Source organism: Halichoeres trimaculatus, unplaced genomic scaffold (genome assembly GCF_033239565.1).
Source record: "Halichoeres trimaculatus isolate MK-OKI-2021-1 unplaced genomic scaffold, fHalTri1.1 fHalTri1_scaffold_8, whole genome shotgun sequence".
Taxonomy (NCBI): domain Eukaryota; kingdom Metazoa; phylum Chordata; class Actinopteri; order Labriformes; family Labridae; genus Halichoeres; species Halichoeres trimaculatus.
This window is the reverse complement of record NW_027437186.1, coordinates 37,385,977-37,410,568: the sequence shown is the minus strand read 5'-3', so window position 1 is coordinate 37,410,568 and position 24,592 is coordinate 37,385,977. Positions and strand designations below refer to the sequence as shown.

Genomic DNA, 24,592 nt, shown 5'->3' with positions numbered 1-24,592 from the left:
ACACATCCACGGGAGTTGTCTGCAGGTTGGAGGTTCTTGCGGGATTTTGAGGTAGCTCGATACTTCAGGAAAAATTACTTTGAAAAACAGGAAAGACGTAATCTGAAAACAGAAAAAAAAATTACTCATTAAAACAGAAATAATTATAACAAAAAACAAACCAATAAAAAAAAAAATAATCAGAAAAAAAAATAATTACCACAAAAAAATTACTCATAAAAACAGAAATAATTATAACAAAAAACAAACCAATAAAAAAAATATTAATCAGAAAAAAATAATTACCACAAAAAAATTAATCATAAAACAGAAAAAAATATAATAAAAAACAAACCAATATAATAATTATAACAAAAAACAAACCAATAAAAAAAATATTAATCAGAAAAAATAATTACCACAAAAAAATTAATCATAAAAACAGAAAAAAATATAATAAAAAACAAACCAATATAATAATTATAACAAAAAACAAACCAATAAAAAAATGTTAATCAGAAAATAAATAATTACCACAAAAAAATTTATCATAAAAACAGAAAAAAATATAATAAAAAACAAACCAATATAATAATTATAACAAAAACAACAAAAAATTATAAATCAGAAAAACAAAATTAATTACCACAAAAACAAACCAAATAATAAATTACTCTGAAAAACCTGAGTTTTTTTTTTTTTTTCTTCAAGTGAATTGCAATAGCTTCCATAGCTTTGTCGTGTTAATGATTATTTGGAACAAATAATGCTGGAAATAATAAACACAAACATGTATTCTAGTCTTAATTTTTACCTGGTCACTTCCTTTTTTAAATGACTCACTGTAAAATTGGTCATCACTCTCCTGCTTCCTGGCGTCTCCAAAGTTTGAGGATTCAGAGCAATATTTGAAATGAGGAAACATAAAAGAGGAGTATAAATAGTATTCAAAGACTCCATAAACTCAGAAGTCATGTGACAGGCAGTCACGATGTTTTTCTCGTCTCATTCTTTGAATTTAGTTGAAGAAAGTCTGCAGCTTCCGCGGCTTCACCTCTTGTTCAGGACTCATCAGGTCCAGAGGAGTCCTATGGGACCTCACATCAGTGATGTTGTGGCTCCGGTAACACGATCTGGTAGACGCTCATATTTAATAAAGCCCACCCTGTTCTCGCAGCACCACGCACAGCTTTGGGATTCCTCAGCCACTGAAAGTTCAGCAGAGTGACGGTGCACTTTAGAGCTTTGCTGTGTTTCAGCCCCAGAACAGCCTTTTTATTCATCCATGTAGAATAAAAGCAGCCGTGGGAATGACAGGAGCAGACAGGAGGGAGGCGAATACGTAAGGGATGGATCTCCCTGATCTTACAGTCTGACCTACTGAGGGACGCTGCTGAAAGATGACCGACGATATGTTGTCTTTCACTCCAAGATATAATCCGCTCCTTTTCCTTAAGCCTTCATTCTTCCAGGAGCTCCTTTGAATAAACAGTACAGAGCCCCTGTGATGTAAGGTTTTGTTTCATCCTACAAGAATCAAAGCTTACACCTCTACATTTTGTTGTAAGAGGAGCCAAATATAGTCAGCTATCATCGTGCTTTTCTGCAGTGTCATGTCATAATGAGTTAGCTTCAGCTGCTCCACAGAAAGGACGTTTTAATTCACCAAAGCTCACACTGGGATATTTATACGGTGAATATTTCACACATAATTAAGATGAAGCCTGTTTTGCAGAACAGCTCGGTGTTGTCTGCAGGAAGCAGGAGAAAGTTGAGGCTCTTTTTGCAGCCAGCAGAGACGAACAGGAGGACACAGGCAGTGAGAGTCCAGGAGAGACGCAGCAGTGCAAAGGTTCAGCAACAGCTGGGATGTGACGACGTGGAGCTGGCCAGGTTTTTGTTGGGATTTGATAAAAAACAGAGAAATTTATTTTGAACATCGGTGTCCTCTGAAGCAGCCAGGAGAGCTTAAACCTGGATGGTGAAGAAAAATAAGCTTCTTCAGTTGCATCAAAGACACAGACTGTGTGAAACAATAGATGCTGCTCCTCTCGTGTAGTTTGGTGGTGGTTCACTGCCTTTTTGAAGCCTCTAGTTTGACATTTGAGCAGTTGGCAGCTTCCTCCCAAGCCAGAAATGACCATGTTGAGATAAGAGGGTGGGGCTGGGACGCAGGGAGAAGTTGGCAAACATCAACTATTAAGACCACAGTTTATTAATATCTGGCTGAATGAATGAAAGAATGAAGCTGGTTGATTAATTGTGTGCATTATAAATTTTATAATTACATTAGATATTTTTTCATATTTTTATAGTTTAATTTTATTATCTATTGTCTTTTTTGTCTATTTTTTATTATTTATTTATTTAGTTATTTATTTTAGAGTTTAATTTTATTATCTTTTTCGTCTTTTTTGTCTGTTTTTTTAAAATTATTTATTTATTTATTTATTTTATAGTTTAATTTTTTTATCTATATCATCTTTTTTGTCTTTATTTAATTTTTCATGATTAATTAATTAATTTTATTCTTTTAATCTCTTCTTGATGTTTATTTTTTACAATGTTTGTTTCCTACATAAAAATTCACAAGTTTAATTATTGTTACTGTCATGCATCTTGAAAATCTCAATTAGAAAAATAAAACAAAACTAAAATTTTTTTTTGCCACAGCAGCTCACAGAAAAAGTGCAATAAATGCAAAAACAATAAAAATAGAATAGTAATATAATAAGAATATTAAATTAAAAATCTGGGAAAATTAAGAAAAAATATATAATATAAAATAATAATAATGAAAATTATATATATATATGTATATATATATATATATATATATATATATATATATATATATATATATATATATATATATGTATAAAGAAATCAAAATAAAACAAAACAAAAAACCCAGAGTGAAGCAGATTGGCCACCCCGGCTTTCATCATAAAAATGTTAATTATGACACTGAAATGATCATGCTCCATATTTTTAATGTAGAAACTTAATAAAGTACAAAACACCTGATGAGAGTGACAAAGATTCTGATGATACAGAGTCATCAATGAGACCAAACCTGAACCCGAACACGCTTTTCTTTTAACTTTTTTTTTTTGTCTCTATTCCATGATTAAACTCAACCATCTCTTCACTTCACAGCGAGACTGCTCCGTCTGGATCGAGAGGAGAGACGCAAGGACTACCGCCGTCAGGACTTCATATCCCTGGACAAGATCCCAACCTGGAGAGAGGACAGCAAATGTAAGACGGGCGGTTTAAGAGTTTTTGAGTTATCTTTAAAATAAGATTATCAGGTTACAGCTGATTTCAGAATGCTTCCTCTCAATTTCCTAATGGGGTTAAGCAGGACCGGATTGATTTATAGCACGTCTAAGTCTCCATGACAACACCACGCCAGCTGATGAAGTTTATCAGGGAGAAGAGAGATCTGTGTTTCTCTCTGCTGAAATTGATTTCTGTGATTAATTTTGTAGTGATGGTGGACACTGGAGCCTAACTGTCAGACAGAAAAAGGACAGAAGAGCAGAAGAAAGATAAACAGGAGAGAGATAGAGCACAAGCTAAAGGCTAAAACACAACCTCAAGGCTGAAACATAAGCTAAAAGCTAAAACATGAGCTAAAGTCTATAACATAAGCTAAGGGCTAAAACACGAGCTAAAGTCTATAACATAAGCTAAGGGCTAAAACAAGAGCTAAAGTCTATAACATAAACTAAGGGCTAAAACACAAGCTTAAGGCTAAAACACAGGATAAAGGATAGAACACAAATGTATGGCTCAAACACAAGCTAAACGATAAATCATGGGATCAGGGCAAAAACTAGAGCTAAAGGGCCAAAAATGGACAGTGATAGAGCATGAGCTAGATGCTAAAACACAAGCTTAGGGCTGAACATTAGCTCAAGGCTCAAATACAGGATACAGTCTAAAACACAAACTAAAGGCTGAAACAAAGGGTAAAGGCTTAGACATGGGCTTTAGTTATAACACAGGCTAAAAGCTAAAACCAAAGTTAAAGGTTAAAACAGGACAGTAAAAGAGTGTGAGCTTTATGCTGAAACAAGAGCTACAGGCTAAAATAGTTAACTGCTAAAACACAGGCTTGATGCTAAAACACAGGTTAAATGCTAAAACATGGGCTAAATGCTAAAACACATGCTAAAAGCTGAAACACAGGCTAAATTCTAAAATGCAGGCTAAAAGCTAAAACACAAGCTTATTGCTGAAAAACATACGCTAAATTTTAAAACACAAGCAAAATGCTTAAAAAACACAAGCGCAATACTTCAACACAGGCTAAATGCTTAAACACAAGATAAATACTTAAAGACAGGCTAAATGCTAAAACATGGGTAAAATGCTAAAACGTGGGTAAAATGCTAAAACACAAGCTTAAAGCTATAACACAAGCTTAATGCTAAGAAAACACAAGCTTAATGCTAAAACACAAGCTAAATGCTAAAACATGGGTAAAATGCTAAAACGTGGGTAAAATGCTAAAACACAAGCTTAAAGCTATAACACAAGCTTAATGCTAAGAAAACACAAGCTTAATGCTAAAACACAAGCTAAATGCTAAAACACAGGCTAAATACTAAACCGAAACTAAAAGCTATAACACAAGCAAAATGCTAAAAAAACACAAGCTTAATGCTAAAACACAGGCTAAATACTAAAACACAGGCTTAATACTAAAACACAGGCTAAATACTAAAACACAGGCTAAATGCTAAAACACAGGCTAAATACTAAATCACAGGCTAAATACTTAAACACAGGCTAAATGCTAAAACACAGGCTAAATGCTAAAACACAGGCTAAATGCTAAAACACCATCTAAAGGCCAAACCTGGTTGAAGGAGATTAAGTGGAGTGTCACACAGGAAAGGGGTCACAGGTTTGAGAAAAGTCTTGACTTCCTTTTTGAGGAATGAAGTTTTTAAACCTTGGGTTCAAATTTTTATCAACAGATCAGTCAGCGCTCTAATGTGTCTACATTTTGGTAGAAATGTCATGAAATTGCACCTGATATTAAAACTTTAATCAAACCATGGTTGGTACAATCAGCTGTGCTTGATTAGTCTAAATTAAAAAAAAAACAGTCTGTAGTTTTACTATGACCCAGAGAAGTGTTGATGAAGACCAAGGTAACAACTGAGTTGTAAAATATTCAGATCCCTCTGCAGAAGAGAGTTACGATTAACGATTCACTGATCCAAATCATTGATCCTGGTTTAACATGCTCTGTATGAGCTCTGATGTAAAGCCAAGCTACAGGAGAATCACGCTCTGTGTGTGAGACTGATTCAAATGAGAGCTTTAAAACACACAATATTCTAATACACAGCCTCAGCGATGAGTCCAACAAACATAAAGCCAGCAGAGATCACAGCTATGAGTCACTGAAGGGAGGTAGACTGGCATATGCTCTTCTTTCTCTACATTAAATCAGATGAGGGATAATAACTTTTTATGGATGTTTGGAAGGCTTTAGCTGATGTACTTTCCAGCATCCTTCACTGGCTACACGGAGATGATAACACACAGTGGGGAAAATAAGTGTTTGATACTCCGCAGATTATTCAACGGAGAAGTCTGTGATTTTTATCCAAGGTACACTTCAACTATGGGAGAGATGCATTAAATAAGTGTTTGCTCACCAACCAACCAGCAAGAATTCTAGCTCTCATAGATCTGTTAGTGTGTCTTTAAGAGGCCGTCCTACTCTCCACTAATTACCTGTGTTAACTGCACCTGTTTGAACTCGTTACCTGTATGGAAGACACCTGTTCACAAACTCAATCAATCAGACTCCACCTTCTCCACCATGGGCAAGACCAAGGAGAAAACAAAAAGAGACCTGCACAAATCTGGGATGGTCTACAGGAGAAGAGGTCAGCAGCGTAGCGAGGAGGCAGCAACTGTTGGTGCAGTTATTAGAAAATGGAGGTGGCTCCATGAAAGATCTCACCTTATGGAGTCAGGGATCATGAGACAGGTGAGGATCAACCCTAAACCACACAGCAGGACCTGGTCACCATTAGGATCACACTGCGCCGTCATGGATTAAAATCCTGCAGCACTTTCAGGTGGAAACATCACTCTCTGGGGGTGTTTTTCTGCAAATGGGGGCGAGTGTTGTGAGATTTGGGGCAACAACCTCCTTCCCTCTGTGAGAGCATTGAAGATGGGTCAGAGCTGGGTCTTCCCGCATGACAGTGCCCTGAAACACACAGCCAGGGCGACCAAGGAGTGGCTGCATAAGAAGCATTTCAAGGTCCTGGAGTGGCCTCACCAGTCTCTAGACCTGAACCCTGTAGAAAGTCTTTTGAGAGAGCTAAACCTCTATGAAGCCCCAAGATCTGCATGGAGGAGTGAGACGGCTGTGTGCAAACCTACAGGAAACGTCTAACGTCTGTAACTGCAAGCAAAGGTTTCTGTGCCAAGTATTAAGTCTGATTTTACTGATTTGATGCAATAAAATTCAAAATAATTATTTAGAAATCATACAGTGCACATTTATTTTATTTTAATTCTGTCTCTTACAGTTGAAGTTTACCTAGAATTAAAAATTACAGACTTCTCCATTCTCCAGACGTTGGGAAACTTATAGAAGAGAATGACTTTATTGATCCCAAACTGGTGTTAACTCAACTAAAATTGTTGAGTTAACAGCAGCACTTTACAGAGTCAGTAGAAAAATACAAAAAAAATAAAGAATGAAATAAATAAGTAACAGCAGCACTTTACAGAGTAAGTAGAAAAATACAAAAAAAATAAAGAATGAAATAAATAACAGCAGCACTTTACAGAGTCAGTAGAAAGATACAAAAAAAATAAAGAATGAAATAAATAAGTAACAGCAGCACTTTACAGAGTAAGTAGAAAAATACAAAAAATAAAGAATGAAATGAATAAATAAAATAGTAAATAAATACCAAGTACAAAGTCCTTTTTTACTTATTTAATGCAATAAAATGCTAACTTTACAGAGTAAGTAGAAAAACACACAAAAAAAATAAATAAAGAATGAAATTAATAAATGAAATGATAAATAAATACCAAGTATAAAGTCCTATTTTACTTATTTAATGCAATAAAATGCTAACTTTACAGAGTAAGTAGAAAAATACAAAAAAAGAGAATGAAATTAATACACAAATAAAATAATAAATAAATACCAAGTATAAAGTCCAACTTTACTTATTTAAGGCAATACAATGCTAACTTTACAGAGTAAATAGAAAAATACAAAAAAAAAAAATTTAAATAAAGAATGAAATAAATAACAGCAGCACTTTACAGAGTAAGTAGAAAAATGCGAAAAAATAAAATAAAATAATGAAATAAATAGCAGCAGCACATTACAGAGTAAATAGAAAAATACAAAAAAAAAAAATAAAGCATGAAATAAATAACAGCAGCACTTTACAGAGTAAGTAGAAAAATACAAAAAAAAAATAAAATAAAGAATGAAATTAATAAATAAAATAATAAATGAATACCAAGTACAAAGTTCTTTTTTTTACTTATTTAATGCATTAAAATGCTCATTAAATATTTAGAAATCATACAGTGCGCTTTTATTTTATTTTAATTCTGTCTCTTATAGTTGAAGTTTACCTAGGATAAAAATTGCAGACTTCTCCATTCACTGTAAGTTGGTTTACTTATAGAAAATAATTACTTCATTGATCCCAAACTGGGAAATTGTTGAGTTAACAGCAGCACTTTACAGAGTCAGTAGAAAAATACAAAAATAAAAAAGAATAAAATAAAATAAAATATATACATTAAAAAATATATACATAAAAGAGAAATTAAATGCAACATTAACTGAACTTAGATATGTTGACTGAAAGTAATAAATGTGCAAATAGCAGCTAAGTTTGAAGGGTTATGTTTTTTTTAACTTGCAAAATCTGCAGAGTATCAAATACTTATTTTCCCACTGCTTATAAATGACAACTTTAGAGCCTCTGAACACTCATACCTGGAATCCTGATAAGTCAAATAAGCACATCTCCATCTCAGTTTGATTTAATTCAGATTAAATTTTGTGCAATATTGCTGTTCAGGACAAACCCACATTTTTATCTTGAAGAATAAAATGTGTTTTTATAAATTACCAGATTAACTTTATTCATAAAGCACTTGCTGCAGGGGTAGGTAAAAAAGATAAAAACAGACACATATGAAAGGAAACATATGAAAAGATAATAACATCAGGCAAAGAAACTTTAAAGTCAAAGAATTAAGACGTGTTTTTAAAGTGAAACTCATGCTCTGTCTTGTCTGTCTCTGATCTCCAGCTGATGAGAAAGACGAAGGGAAGGAGCAGACAGGCGGAGGAGGTCTGAGCGACAAAGTGTCTCTCTACAAAGGGGACATCACCGTCTTGGAGGTGGACGCCATCGTCAATGCTGGTAAGTCTCTGCATGACCTTTGACCTCTGTGAGCTGCTGGGTAGAGTCTGCTGCTTGGAGGCAGCTCTGCTCTCAAACTGTCGTCCTTGGCTGCCCTCTGCTGTTGGGACCGAGGAGTTGCTGCCGGTTGATTCAAAGACTGGACATTTACACAGCTGTTGAATTACTCCTCTTTCACGGTTGCTCTTTATTCCTTCCCTTTCTGCTCCATTGTGAGACACAAGCTTATTGGCTGAATGAAGCAAGCGTGTGGTATTTTCTATTTTTATTATTCATGTGGCGTATGTACAATGCAAACAGGATTAGCGGTCACATTAAATGCTGCAGTTGGGGCGATGCTGAAAGGATTTATTATGGTGAGGAAAAAAAAGATGTTGAGGAAGAGCGTGTGCAGAAAATGCTTTTTCAGGGATGTGTTATGTAATTTTCTGCAGTCACAACCTACACACACAGTCAGGGCTGCTAAAAGATTGCTTTACCTGTTGCTCCTGCTGCTGCTGATGCTCGGGGACGTTTTGCAGCTATAGGCTGATATTGCCACAGTATTGATGTATGTTGTGCTCCAGCTTTCTGCAGACCTGTTTCATAACTTTTGCTTCATCTTGCAGCTCTTGCAAACACACACACACACACACACACACACAAAGAGGAGTCTACTAAGCAGTGTGCATCCGGTGTGAAATTAATTCTCTGTAATTTATGCAAGATTAATAGATGTGCAAAACAGACTGCTCTGTTGCAGAAGGCTAATGAATTTAATCTATTATGTAAATACCAGTCCTGATGAGGATACAGTGACTCAACAATTCTTAATCATCCTCTGCATCCTGCTGGAGATAAAAATGTGGTTTAATGCACCTGCAAGCACTTTGTGCATATCTGTGTCTCTGCAGTTTTGCTGTTGTGTAGCATTAAAGTTGCACACATTTTTTGGAGCTTTGTTTGCAATGACAGCTTCCAGAAGCTTCTTGTATGTTTGAACTAATGACCCACACTGCTCAGGTGTGATTTTGGCCCATTCCTCTGCACAGATTGTCTTTAAATCTGGAATATTCTTTGGTGCCCTCTGGTGAACCCTTTTCTTTACTTCTTTCCACAAATGTTCAGTTGGATTGAAGTCAGGTGATTGACTAGGCCGTTCTAACAGATTGATTTTCTTTTTCTGAAACCATTTGAGAGTCAACTTTGCCGTGTGCTTTGGATGGTTGTCCTGCTGGAAGGTCCAGCCACGTCTCATCTTCATCATCCTGGTGGATGGCAGCAGATTCAGATCAAGAATTTCCCCATACATGGCTCCATTCATTGCTCCGTCAGTTATATGAAGTTTGCCAACACCATGAGATGAGAAACAACCCCATGCCATGATGCTTCACCTCCAAACTTCACTGTTGGTGTAGTGTTTTTTGGCTGATGTGCAGAGCCATTTCTCCTCCAAACATGGTCTGTAGTATGACAGCCCAAAAGTTCAGTTTTGGTCTCATCTGACCAAGGTTAAAATAGTTTTGAATTTGTTATTATAGTTTAGTTTTAGTTAGTTTTGACATTGTTTTTCCATTACAGTTTAGTTTTAATTAGTTTTGGAGCAGGCATTCTAGTTTTTATTTAGTTTTCATTTTTGCAACAAGGCTTAGTTTTAGTTTAGTTTAGTTTAGTTTTAGTTTTTCATACCTTATATGCCAGGTGCAGGATTCAAAAAGGTCAGAGTAAATATTTTGTCATACAGTTTATCATACAGTCCAACATAGTGCTCACTGCTCAGTCAATGCTGATACTGAACTGTTGGCTGCTGCCTTAAACACAAGAAAATAATATAAACTTAATATAAAAATATAAACATAAATTATATAAAACAATATAATCTGAGCTTTAATAATTAGAAACTTGGACTCTGTAACAATAAAGTCAAACTCAGATTAAATTAAACTATTACAGATGCTCTGATTCATTGCTCCACTACGTTTTGTCGCAGCACAGCGCACAGCCAGTCAGTGCAGCAAACAAGCACGTCCCAGTACGTCCCTGTGATGGTGCCGTACGGCGCTGACAACTGCCGAAAACTGTCATAAAATTGGTTGGAAAAATGTGTCGAATTAATTTAAATCCTAAAGGCTGTTAATATTGTCAGAAACTATAACTAAGGACATTTTGTATTTTAAATTTCAGTTTCCGTTTTTAGTTTTGTTTTAGTTAACTATTATAACCTTGCATCTGACCAGACAACATTCTCCCAGTATTCTACAGGCTTGTCAAGATGCTGTTTAGCAAACTTTAAACCAGCTTCAACATGCCTTTTCTTGAGGAATGGAGTCTTGCGGGCTGAGCATCCATAGAGGCCATGGCGGTGGAGTGCATCGCCTATTGTTTTCTCTGTAACAATTGTACCTGCTGCCTCCAAGTCTTTCTGGAGCACTTTCAGGGTGGTCCTTGGCTGGTTGAGTCCTCTTCTGACTATCTTTCTGACTCCCTGGTCAGAAATCTTCAAGGAGCTCCTGTGCGTGGCCTGTTGATGGTAAGGTGGTGCTTCTTCCACTTGTGAATAATGGCCCCAACGGTGCTGACTGGAATATTCAGGTGCTTTGATATAAGTCTGTAACCAGTTCCATTCTGATGCTGAGCAACAATCAGGTTGTGAATGTCTTCAGAGAGCTCTTTGCCTTTACCCATCATGAGGTGTGTGCTATTTAACTGCTTGGTGAAAAAAACACCTTTTTTATAGGACCATCAATTTGCTCTAGCCCAGCTGATGTTGGTTTGCACTAATTGGAAGTTCAAGTAATAATTACTGACAGATTTCAGGTGGTATGGTGCATTTCCTGTCCGAAGTATACAGCCTTTCCATGGTGTGTTCAATACTTTTTTCCTGTGTTATCGTACTTAATTCACCATAATCATTATTTATGGACCTGAACGTTGTGATTTCTTTTCATGTGTGGATTATTTCAGTTAATACCAATGTCTGGTAGAAATTTAGTTTGAATTGCAGCTTTCTTTCTTAGATTGTTGCATGATGTAGCGCTGTTGTTTGTATTCTTGTGATGATATGGATTGACAGCCACTCGTTGTTTACACTTTGATTACTCTATTAAATCACCAGCAGCCCGTCTTTCGTCCTTTACAGTCAGATTAAAGTTAACAAACTGGGTAAGGTGAGCCATGTTTATATCAAACAGAGCTCATCAAAATGGAAATGAGCTTCTGGAGGGGAGGTTGCATGTGTTTGTGTTAAACTGTTGAATACCAGTGTAACTAAAGCAGGCGTTTTACTTCACTGGTTAATGCTGCCAGACATCCCGGCCCTGATTGAGCTGCACGTCGGCGAGAAGGCAATTCATTTTGTTTAGTGGGCTGTCAGAGGGTCTGAGAGGTTGGAGGGAGCGCTGAAACCTTTTATAATTTTCACAAGGTCTCAGCAGTTGGCCTTCTGCGACTCTATTCATAGCCCCGTTTTCTTTGTGCTGTTGTTTGGACCGATAAGAACATGACGGTGCGGGGCTGAGCTGTCCAGTTTGTTTACCATCGTCGACGGCGCCGCTCAACAGCTCAAGTATGTTGTGAATTTTAATTCTGACATGAATGGAAACTTCCAGGCTGCCTTTTTGAGTCTCCTGTTTGTACAGTATGACATTGTGTTTTATAAATGATAATTACAGAACAGCCCGGACGTGCTGCGGCTGTAGTGGCTCTTTTCCAGGTTTTGGTGAGTAACACAGTTCCCAGCGTGTGAACACGAACTGTGGATGTTGGGTAACGAACGCTGATAACATCTTTGAAAAGTTTGTTCCACTTCTTTCTTTTCATCTCTCTTTCTCCGCCTCCAATCTGTAGCCTGCAGGACTTCCATTTTCTCATGCTGTTTTTAATTTAGGCCGGGTACCAGTCGACAGCTGTCTGTGAAGTGCGGCGCTTTCTGAGAGATGTGAAAGTAAAAAAGTCTGAAGGTTAATAAACTGCCAGAGTGTCTTTTTCTCACATGAGCAGGACATGAAGTGCAGCGATATTAATTATGCAAATTGAAGGTTGGTGTGTAGGGTGTACGAAACCTGAAACAAAGACCTGGTATTTCCTCTCCGTGCATTTCCAGGCAGCTTATTGCAGCATTTTGAGTTTACTGGACATGAGCTGAGCCAATGGGGGACTGACTCTGCCTTTAAAGCTGCTTTGAGCCCAGGAAACCCCAGAAGGTTGGTAGATAAAGTTTGTGTCAGGCAGGATCTGGGGAAGTTAAGTGTGTCTTAACTAGGGATGAACGGATATGAAAATTTTGGCCAATACCGATATCAGATATTTGATATTGCTGTTGTGGCTAATGCCTGATATTAACAGATATCAATATTAAAAAAATAAAAAACAATCCTAGATGATGTATTGAGGTAGTTCAGAGAGAAAGAGCAGCATGAAACTGACATAAATATCGGCCCACTTTTACACATCTGCCGATACCGATATGTTAAAAAAAAAAGACCAACGTTGGCCGATACTAGGGCTGAACAATTTTGGAAAATAGTCTACCGTAAAATACCAAATAAAGGCCGAGTTCCAATCCGCAGTCAATTTCTTTTGTTCTTTTTTTTATTCCGCAGTCGTAGTTACAGAACACGCATGCAAACGCTGAGCTCACAACTGACAGTTGACTCTTGAAAACTGATTTTTGTAAAAAACACCCCCTTCCTGCTCCTCTGCCAGTTTCCTCTGCACTCAGACGGGGCCATTTTTTACTTGACCAAAAACACAAATAAACAAACTCCCACCGAAAAACTCTGATATGGGTCTGCATTCACGCTTTATTTAGAGAATTTTCAGCGCGTTACTTTCACACAAAAACACCGCTAAATAAGGCTCTAGTTCTCATCGTGTCGTAAAACAGCGCTACCTCCGCTGCAGAGCCACAGCTGGCTACGAGGCGCTCGCCGCTTAGTGTATCAATCCACGCGCGGCATGCAAGATATAAACAAACGCAGGTAGTCTGCCAGGACGAATTATGCAATAACAACGTAAAGATGAGGAGGCTTTGAAGAGTCAAAGAAGAAGACGTTACCACTTCCGCTGAATGTTATTTGCTGGGAAAGAAATAAACGCCTGTTCCAAATACACGCCTGGTCTGCTCAGTGATTGAAACAAATAAATGCCCCGGCTACTATTTGGTATTTTACGGTAATTGCGATTTTTTGGACTAAGATTGTGATTGCGATCTAGCATGCGATTTTTTGGGGTAATGTATGTCTTCTACATTATTTACTTAACACAAGCAATACATCATTCTGTAGTATGACCAACACAACAAAGGAGATCATCAACACATAATCAAGTCTTTCCTGTAGGCTAGGCCTACATGTTATGATGAAATGCGATAAATTGTTGTGAATAATGCATTTTTAACTATTACAATCACAGTAGAATATTGAATGATAGATTTAACTTCAGGCCTTGTAGATGTGTAATAAAATTATCATTAATTTCCTTAAATAAAATCAGAGAAAGGAAAAAAGTTCTGCAGAACAAGAGGCTAGGTATGAACAATAATCTGAAAAATCGATATGAATCCTCCCTTCTTTGAATCTCACAGTAAATAAAGTGCAGAAACGAAAATAAAAACAAAGTTTTGGCACAACCACTGATATATACTTGTAAATGCACTTTAAAACTTTCCTTTTTTTTTTTTTTAATTGCAGCCTTTGTGATTTGAAAATTGCATTGTATTAAACTGCAATGTTGATTTAAATTCGATTAATTGTTCAGCCCTATCCGATACCGGTATTGATGCCGATTTATCGTGCATCCCTAGTCCTAACCTCTCAAGGGGCCATTTTTTACTTGACCCAAAACAAATAAACAGACTCCCACCGAAAAAATCTGATATGGGTCTGCATTCACGCTTTATTCAAAGAATTTTCAGCGCGTTGCTTTCACACAAAAACATCGCAAAATAAGGCTCTAGTTCTCATCGTGTCATAAAACGGTGCTACCTCCGCTGCAGAGCCACAGCTAGCTACGAGGCGCTCGCCGCTTAGTGTATCAATCCACGCGTGTGGCGTGCCAGATATAAACAAACGCAATAGGAATACCTCTTATACAAAATAGCTACTAGCAACAAAGCTAGCTTCTTTTCTGGAGTTGACTAATGGGTCATTATACGAAACGGGCGCCATTTGGGTCCGCAACATTTGATGAGATGTACAAGGCACAAAAAATGTGTCAAAGTGTGTTTACAAATTTTGGAGCTACTAACCCTAACCCTCTTAAGGACATGCTGTATCAGAAAATCTATTTCTTAAAGAGAAAAAATTTCATTTGAAAAGTAACTGCTCTTTAACTAAACAAAAATGTATTTTATCCGATTACTCGATTAATCGATGGGATTTTCAGTAGAATACTCGAATATTAAAATATTTGATAGCTGCAGCCCTAGTTCTTTTATCTTCTTCCATTGCAACTCGAAAACATCCCTGAGATTTCTTACACTATGTGTAATTCATTCCATGTTATATATTTCTTTTATTTGCTTATTTGTGGTGGGTTTGGTTTTAACCAGTTTTTCGTTATCTGTTTGATTTCTGTTATTCTTAAGATTGTGTACAGATATTTGTCAGATTTGAAGTGACAGGACCTTTGGGGGGGGTTCCCAAGAGTAAGTTTTGGAGGCCTAAGGGAAGGTCAATTTTAAATATCTAAATATCTTTCCCATTTCCTCTTTAACTGCAGACTAGGATGAGTGTGGTTGACCTTACTTTGGCAACACTTGCGCCAGCATCCTGGTGTGATATTATTGTTGAATTTTGATTGAATGATAGGAGTTATAAAATATCTGATCTGAAGTTTCCAGGAGAATTCTCTCCAAAATTGAGAGTTGAGAGCATCATTTTGAGTGCTCATGGGTTGGGACCCAAAGCCTATTGACAGCGCTTTGCTAGCTTGACATTCGTAAAGTTTGCTTTGGAGGAGGAGAAACTTTTTGATAACTGGTGTCTGCAAACAGCTCACTGTTTTTCAGCCTGGTTTGCATTCATGATGCATTATTTTACCTGTGAGTCTACTTTTCCAGCCAAAGGCACCCTGAACATTTATACATCAGGCTTTGTCAGGGCGGCAGCGCTGCACGTGCTCCACAGGAGAAATGTCTGTAATCTCAGAAAGCACAGGCTGAGCTTCCCGCTACTGTTATAGTGGCTGCTTATAGCTGTTAAAGGGTATAAAGTTTCTTTATGTCCTCCATTAAAGTTTAATTATTAGCCTCATTGAGTTTTTAATTCTTCTTTAATTCTGTTTGGCTGGAGGTTGGACAGGAGGTGCTCAAACTGTCACCGGGTGAGAGCCCGGGGAGAGCAGGACAGAGCGAATGTGATGACAGCGGAGAAACTGCAGGTGTGTAGGGCAGGTTGGCCGTTTCATCACGAGGTGGCTTTTCCCTGCAGCGTGCAGCCCCGGCAGATGGTTTAACCGAACACACTCTTTATAATGAGAGCGCATTAGCCTGCAACAACCCTGAATACTTACACTCCTGATAACTCCTGTCCAGCTCTTACCGAGGGAGGGAAACGACGACGCAGCTTTTCTTTCGTTTTTAGATGAAACATTGTCTTAACTGCACTTTGTGATAAATAATAGAGACTTGTGGTTGTTACATTTTAATAGTAATGAGCTCCTCCACGTCTCTGTAAAAATCATTTACTGTAAGAATGGACTCAGTCGTTTCCATCTATTGTGAAGATGTGAAGCCAAGTCGCCCCCTCCACTCCCCGCTCTGACAATGAGCCGGTGCAGCTAAGATTTGTGCAGCGTGTCAGCAGCAGCAACCTGGCTGGGGGAGTCAGGGGACTGAACGCACATCCTGGATGCCGATCAAAACACAACTGACCGATAAAACATTAAAGCTCCTTCAGGCTGGTTCAGTTCAAAGTGAAACTGGGTTTGGGTCGGTTTGTTTTTCCTCTTGTGTCTCAATAATAATATTCTCTTCTTTGCATTTAAACTCAAGTCCTCTGAAAAATGAACATTTGGACAGCATAGAAGAAGAAACTAGTGACAGAAACCATGTTAGAGAAAAATACTATGTCATATCAGGGATGGGCGATGATTTTTAATCAACCGAGTGATCATTTAATTCTTTAAAAAATCGAGTAGTTCATGTGACGATGGATGGATTTTGCCGGATGCCAGAGCTGTAACGTCAATTTCCCTTTAAAGCACTTCAAGAGGGACAGGAAGTTGTGAAAAGAAAACCATCTAAAGCACCCAGTGACTTTCAAAATAAAACAACCTTGTCCAAACCAGATCTATTTAACTCAAATGAACGAAAAGGAGCAGAAAGAAGAAATCATCTTATTATATCCGCCCCTTCTCTCACAAAACATTAAGTGAATAAATAACACAAAATCTGCCAGCATACCCTTTAACATCATATTATTTCTTTCTCACTGAAAAATAGCAAAGTTTGGGAACTCCTTTAAAAAAATAAACAAAAACAAGGTGCAGTGCAAACTCTGCAAGGTTAGGCTTGGATATCAGAAGTCGTCAACAGCTGTTCACAGTTGTGTGACGTGAGGACGTGGGGTTAATAGGGTTGTCAAAAGTATCGATACTTAAAAAAGTAAACAGAGGACGCAGAGCTCGTGTTGTGTAATATACAAGATACGCAGGTATGCACCCTATACCCTCTAGAAACCCCCAAGAAATGCCATATAACCACTATAAAACATAATTATAGGATGGTTGTGTAACTTAAACTTTCACTTTCCGTGTACGCGCGCTCCTCTTTGTGCCGGCGTGCGTAAAGGCGCAGATAGACACACATCCCAGCAGACAGTGAGAGATCGTCAGTCACTATGTGTGATTTTATATTTCAAACTGTGTCTTGATAGCTCATGAGCACATTTTAAATGAACACAGAGACTTAAAAAAGACGAGTCAACCTTTTGATGAATGTAAATGCAGCATTGTTCATCAGTCCATCTGAGCCGCTGTTTTCACTCACTCACTGTTTTCTAAATGATAAATTCATCCTGAGGTTCCCTGGGTCACATATTGTTCATGATGTGAGCAGTCTTTTAAGGATCAAGCTTCAAATACAATCTACTTGTGCAGTGGTTCTCAACCTGTGGCTGGGGGCCCATAAGTGGGCCTCAGGGCTGTTTTTAGTGGACAGTGCATAAATCAGGCAAAAATTTGTAAAAATGTCTTTATTTTATTTATTTTTTGGACTACCTCAGGCCTGAAACTTTCTTTTTACACAACTGTTTGTTGTGTGTGTGGTACTGTTAATTGTTACATGTTGCAACAGAGGTTATATTTGCATTTTTTTGTTAATAAAAATGTTTCTTTTAAATATTAGGTTCTTTCTTTTTCATCCTTGTGGTATCGAAAATAGTATCGAGTATCAAATATTTTCCTGAGTATCGGTATCGAGTTGAAAATTTTAGTATCGTGACAACCCTAGGGGTTAATGACGTATACTGCAGCCAGTCAGTAGGGGGAGCTCTAAATAATTTGGCTTCATGGTCAGTAAACAGTCAAGGCGTCCATGAAAACACACAATCTGTGGTAGAAACCGGCGGTATGTGAACATCTCTAACGTCCTCAGTCTTCTCCTCAGAGTTAAGCCAACAGCCGTTCAGACAAACATTCAGACAAACGCCACAGTACATCGATCAACTTTAGAAAATGGAGCATTGGTTTATTTTTAAATCCCAGTATGGGTCACAAAACAAAAATGAGCTAAAACAGACACTTTAACATCAGGGAGATTGAGAGTAATGGACCAACTTTTGGCCTCAAGTGGACACTCAAGGAACTGCAACTGCAACTTTGATGAAGGATTGGGCTGTCACGATAATTAAAGGCATGTTTCTTTAACGTCTTCAGTGGTTCACTAAAAGTTAAAAGGACACTCAAACTGGGTTTAAAAATTAATGCACGTCTTAACAGCTGCTTTCACCGTGCAAACATAAGATCATGACTTCTATTCCTCTTCCTGTCTGTGCATTGAGTTCACGCGAGTGTCTCCATCGCTCTTCGACCAGGATGAGGTCGTAAAGATAGCGCTGCCAACAGGAGGGGACTCCTCTTATCATGATGGCTGGGGTAATTATGCACAGGGGCCGACTTCTAATCCATTATTCCCTGTAAACCTTTCCCGTCTTTCTGGATGAGATCATTTTTTACAGGAGCCAATTTAGTCCGTGCAGGAACGTGGTTATGAAGGCTATAAAGAAGGTGGAGGGGCTGGGACGGTGTGAGGAGGACAGTTGGCGTTCAGTGGTTCGGCGCCGCAGTCATCACGGGTTTGATGAGCATGGTGACCCTCAGAGGGCAGAGGACCAGCGTCCTGTGGAGACCGACTTTATGTGCTGTTGATATGCATTGTTTGCCTGCGGGGGCTTTTTGGCTCACACAGGCTGTTTACCTTCATGGTCGTTCATGCATAATGTACGTTACAGACGGCTATAAGTGACCAGGGCGGACCGTATAAAACACAAGGTTATCAAGTGAACCTGCAGAGCCTCAGCGGATGCTGTTTGGCTTTGAAGAGCTGAAGAGAAAGGACAAACATATGAGTGAAGGAAAACACTTTTTTTTGGCACGTTAGCTTAAAAAATCTGAATAACTTGTCACTAGGGGGCAGCGTTTCCACTGTAGGCTTTCTTTAAAAGTGAGCAGTTCCAGTGAGAGGGGAAAAGTCCAAAGTTGCAGTTTGTTCGCTATCAAATGTTATACAAAAATGTACAAAATAACACAGCATTATCTGTTTTGGATGTTGTTTAAAGTTAATAATCATCTGTTTATTTGAGATGTGGTAGCTTTTGCAGGGTTAAATCCCAGTCCCCCTCTGATATTTCTGTCTGCTTCTTTTTTCCAGTTTTTCATCTGTAATTTTGTGTTGTTGGTAATTTTCAGCCAGTAAACGTTTCAGAATCATTCCCTCTTTTTAATTTCAGGAATCCATTAGTCGATTCTTTCAGGTTGTCCCGTGTGTTTCACGACATGATGAAAAACATTACAGAAAAAATCTCATGTTTTTCTTGCTCTACTCGGTCCAATCATTGATTTTTACAGTAATTGAAAATCTGAAAGTATTTGGTTTAAGTGGGGTTTGGAAAGAAAAAGAAACAGTTTGCTAAAGGAAATACAAAAGGTTAGCAGAATAAGGAAAGATGTTAAAGCAGGAGCAACAAAGAAGCAGAGAGGAGTAAAGTCAGAGGAAAGCTGCAGGGTATGAGCCATGTCTTTGGTTTAAGGTGGAGGAAAAAATCCTTTCTGCAGATTTCTCTCTGTTCAGGAACATGAAGAGATTTTATAGATGTAGTTCAACGTCTCCCGTTCAGTAAATACTTCCTTTTTATTTTTTGGTGACATTAATGCTAAATAAAATCCTGCGTTAACATTTAGTTGAACTAAATCTTCATCCCATCTGTCAATAAAGCCTGCCACCGCTCTACTTCACCTCCTACAACATCAACAGCCCACCAACTTTCCATGCACCTGTGGCTAACCTCAAGTTTTACAGCCCTGGGAAGATAACTACATCTACAAAAAGACTCATCTGGAAGAAAATACTGATTTTAATTCTGTTTGGATGGATTCATTTAACTGACAACGTGCTGGATTAATATACATGATTGACACGTGGCAAACATTAGCAAACAACAAAATATGATGAGTTGAGCATTATCATTAAATGTTATCAATTTCAAGTATTTTTTTTATTGAAATATTTTTGCAAATTTCTGAGATTTCAGATTTTTTTGAAAATTATTTCTAATTTTTTGAAATTTAAAGAATTTTTTTTTTTGCAAATTTTGGACAATTCAGTTTTTTTTTTTTGTAAATTTTGGAATTTTCAGAAGTCTTTGGAAATTTATTACAAATGTTTTTCATTTTAAAGGAAATTTCAATTTTTAGATTTTTTTTGCAAATTTTGGAAATTTTAAAAGTCTTTGCAAATTTTTGCAAATTTATTATATTACAAATGTTTTTCATTTCTAAGGAAATTTTATTTCTTTTTTTATTTGTAAAATTTGAGAAGAATTTCTGAATTTTTGCAAATTAAAATTATAACAAATGTTATTAATTATTTTTTGCAAATTTTGGAAATTTCAAAAGTCTTTGCAAATTTATTACAAATGTTTTCATTTTTAAGGAAATTTCAATTTTTAGATTTTTTTTTCAAATTTTTGCAAATTTATAACATTACAAATATTTATAATTTTAGGGAAATTTAATTTCTTTTTAATTTTTTTTTTAATAAATTTCAGAAGTATTTTCAATTTTTTGCTAATTCATCAAATTACAAATGTTTTTCAATTTAAGGAATTTTTATTTATTTTTTAAATTTTGTGAAGATTTGGGAAATTTCAGAAGTCTTTGCAAATTTTTACCAACTAAATTACAAATATTTTTTTAAATTTTTTTTGTAAATTTTGGAAATTTAAAACTCTTGGAAGTTTTTGCAATTTTTAGACTTTTTCAAATTGTTGCAGTTTTTGCAAATTTTTGACCTTTTTTTCCAATATTTTTTTTGCAACATTAATAAAAACTAAAAAGCTTAGTAAGACATCAAATATACAATTGCATAAATCAAAAAAACCCTCTTCCCGTTCCAATATTATTTTTTACACTTGAATCTAACTGTGTTAGAGTTTCATACACTGTTTGGTTTTAACTGTGAAGATCAAGTAGATTTTGTGGCTCCTGATTGACTTTAGCCCAGGTGAGATGAGGACTGATGCCTTCTATGACAGTAAAGGTTTCAGACCCCCGGTCCAGAGGAAACCGTGTGTTTCCCTGAGCCACAGTCTTTAATGGAGAGCGCTGTCTTGTTTATTAGAGTCACTCTCTGAGTGCTGGGTAATATTTTGGCCTGCGGAGCAGACGGATCCACAGAATGAAAAGCAGATGTGACATTTTTATTCTCTGGCTGAGCTCGTGGTCCACAAACTGACTGGAAACTGACTTTCACTGTTGCACTTTCTAACTTTATGGCTTCTTTTAAAGGTCTCGTTGCTGGATGCAGGCGCTGTCTCCTCTTCTCCTCCGTATGGTCCGACGCTCTCTTCTGAACTTTGTTTTATTGCGTCTGTGGAAAATATTTTGAAGGTTATTTTGAACTGTTTGTCTCTTTCACACGCCCACTCAGACCGACGCCAGACAGCGATATGACATCCCAAAGCAGGGTGTCAGATTCACAATGAACTTCTTGCTTTCCCATTCCCCTTTGTGAGTGATAACAGCCTGTAGCTGCAGCTTTTGCTTCCAACTGTTCGGGGATCCTGTCAGTGCAGACTCTTCATTAGACTTTCTGTCAGGCCTTGAAAGTGCGGCACAGCACTCCTGGCCCCTGGAGAGTCTGGCTCGACGGGTCTATCAGTCTCTCTGTGGATTCCCACCCTGTGCCATAACCTCCCTGAGTGATGCAGCCGCGCTCCCAGCAAAACGTCTCAAACTCAAGGCCTCTCATTTTTCCTCCGACTCGGCTCGTACCAGTACACAGAGATGCTAACACACACAAATACACACGGGGAGTTCATCAGAAGCCGCGGCGGAGGATTGGTAACTTCTTGAGCAAACTTGTGATTGTTGCTCTATCACACCGAGAATGAAAATCAATGCCCCCGGCTGAGAGCGCTTGCTGCTCTGTTGAACAGTGAAATGACTCCGGCGAGTGCGTCACATCGGCTCCTGCACTTAAAGGTCCAGTTAATCACATCAGCTCTGAGAGAGATACACCGCGAGGACAGGGTTTTCCCCGACATCAGGGTGGAGGTGTGAAGCGAGGCGACCAACCAGATGCTGAGTTTCCTCTCCTCTCTGGGTCCAGATTGTGAGCCGCCTGCTTCGGTCTTTGGTCAAAGTCAGCGTTGTTTACCTAATCTGTGTGGCCGACGAGGTGCCAGCACGGCCAGAGAGAAATCATTTTTCACGAGGTGTGGCTAATGGGAAGTAATCATGGGAATCTGTGCTGTCAGTGTGTATCCGCCTGGCACTTAGAGCAAACGTCTCCCATTGCTTGGACTGCTAATGGTCTATGACCGTATCGAGTGTTTGGGGGAATGAGCCTCCCGTTTCTTCCAAGTCACACATTTTGCAGCCCAAACACACCTCCCTCTTCTCCTTCTCCCTGTCACTCACAGCCCAACAAACTGAAGGTGAGTCTTTGTGTCTTTGGAGATGTTTATCAGCGTCCATCGCTCAGGTCGATCCCTGCTCTTTCCCCTGACCACTGAAAACTAGTTTAGCCACCACCTGACCTCCATCAGCTCATATTTCTGCTCCTTTTCTTCACAGTTTGCTCTTTATAACATCTATAGTAAGAAGAGCAGAAAATGTTGGTAACACAGCTGATGAACAGTTAATGCGCCCCATGTACAGACAATCATTCTGATGAAATATTGATGAGGAGGAGCTGAAACATGACACACTTTCTTCAAGGTTCACACCAAAAAGGATGGGTCCTCAGCTGATTTGGGTCATGTGACTTTGGAGCAAACCATTGCTGACTTATGGGGGTTTTTCAATGGCTAACGCAGTTGATGCAGATTTCTCAGACACACAAAATGATGCACCAATATGAAAATTTTGGCCGGTAACTGATATTTACCGACATCGATATTGGTAAAAACAAAAAAAAGGTCAATCTGAGATGATGTGTTGAGGTAGTTCAGTTCAATCGTGAGAAAAGACGACCATCGAGAGGATCACAGGATGGAGCGCCTGGAATGAACGTGATCAAAAAAGTACGTTTTCTCTGTTTTTTGGATCAAAAACTGGAAGAGAGACATAAAAGAAGAGAGTCCACTCTTCTTAGGTAGTTTTGAGTTTACAGAGTCAGAGAAAAGATGATTAGTGTGGTTTTGAAAGATCGTTCAAGATGCTCTGTAAATGCCAACAGCTAATGAGTAAATATCGGCCGATACCAATATTGATACCACTATATTGTGCATCCCTAATTATTTAATCTAAATTAATTGTTTAAATAGTTTTTTTGAAGCTTTCTCATGATTTAATAATTATTTTGGACAATTAATGGTGAAAACAATAAACACAATGATAAATGATGAACTTGTTAACTTTCTGTCATAAATGACCCACTGTAAAATTGTTCACTGCTTAAAATTAATTTTTATAAAAAAATTACGAGTTTACCTCAAAATTTACCAATACGGATATTAGTAAAAAAAAAAAAAAAAGAAAAAAAAAATTCTGCATTGAATGACCATATTTTAAACTGGTGACTGTTTCGAATTTATATATAAAAATATTAGTTTACCCCGGTATTTACCCATAACAATATTGGTAAAAAAAAAAAAAAAAGCTGATTTATAGGGGTTTTTCAATGGATAATTCAGTTGATGATGATTTATCAGACACACAAATTTTGGCGGATAGCAATATCCTATATTAATATTCTTATTATGGCAGATAACCGACATTCACTGATATTTACCGATATTTACCTATATTGATATTAAATATATATATTTTAGTATTCAATGACCTACTTTAAAGTTGTTCACTGCTTGGTTTTAATATTTATTAAAAATTATAAATTTACCCCAATATTTACTTATATTGATATTGGTAAAATAGATAAAGAAATAAATAAAAAAATGTAAAAAAAAAAAAAAAAAAAAGCTGATTTATAGGTTTTTTTCAATGGGTAACACAGTTCATACAGATTTCTCAGACACACACATTTTGTCTAATACCAGTGTCCTATATTAATATTGTTGCTATGGCTGATAACTGACATTTACTGATATTTACTGATATTTACTGATATTTACTGATATCAATATTGAAAAACAACAACAAAACTTTCTGTATTCAATGACCTACTTTAAAGTTGTTCACTGCTTGATATTAATATTTATTAAAATGATAAGTTTACCCCAATATTTACTTATATTGATATTGGTAAAAAAAAAAAAAAAAAAATGTAAAAAAAAAAAAAAAAATGCTGATTTATAGTTTTTTTTTTTTCAATGGGTCACACAGTTAATGCAGATTTTTCAGACACACAAATTTTTGCCGATACTGATATCCTATAAATATATTGTTGTTATGGCTGATAACTGATATTCACTGATATTTACTGATATTCACTGATATTTACTGATATTTACTGATATTCACTGATATTTACTGATATTTACTGATATCGATATAGGTAAAAACAA

General features: G+C 37.1%; 1 protein-coding gene across 5 annotated transcripts in view; it reads left to right on the top strand.

Moving 5' to 3' along the window:
- macrod2 (mono-ADP ribosylhydrolase 2) overlaps positions 1 to 24,592 on the top strand; it is a 925,620-nt gene that overhangs the window by 8,378 nt on the left and 892,650 nt on the right. For all 5 annotated transcript variants that reach the window (XM_074676103.1, XM_074676102.1, XM_074676100.1 and 2 more), the window contains exons 2-3: positions 3,139 to 3,240; positions 8,313 to 8,426. In XM_074676103.1, coding sequence (XP_074532204.1) covers positions 3,139 to 3,240; positions 8,313 to 8,426 — 216 coding nt within the window. The remainder of the gene's footprint in view (positions 1 to 3,138; positions 3,241 to 8,312; positions 8,427 to 24,592) is intronic.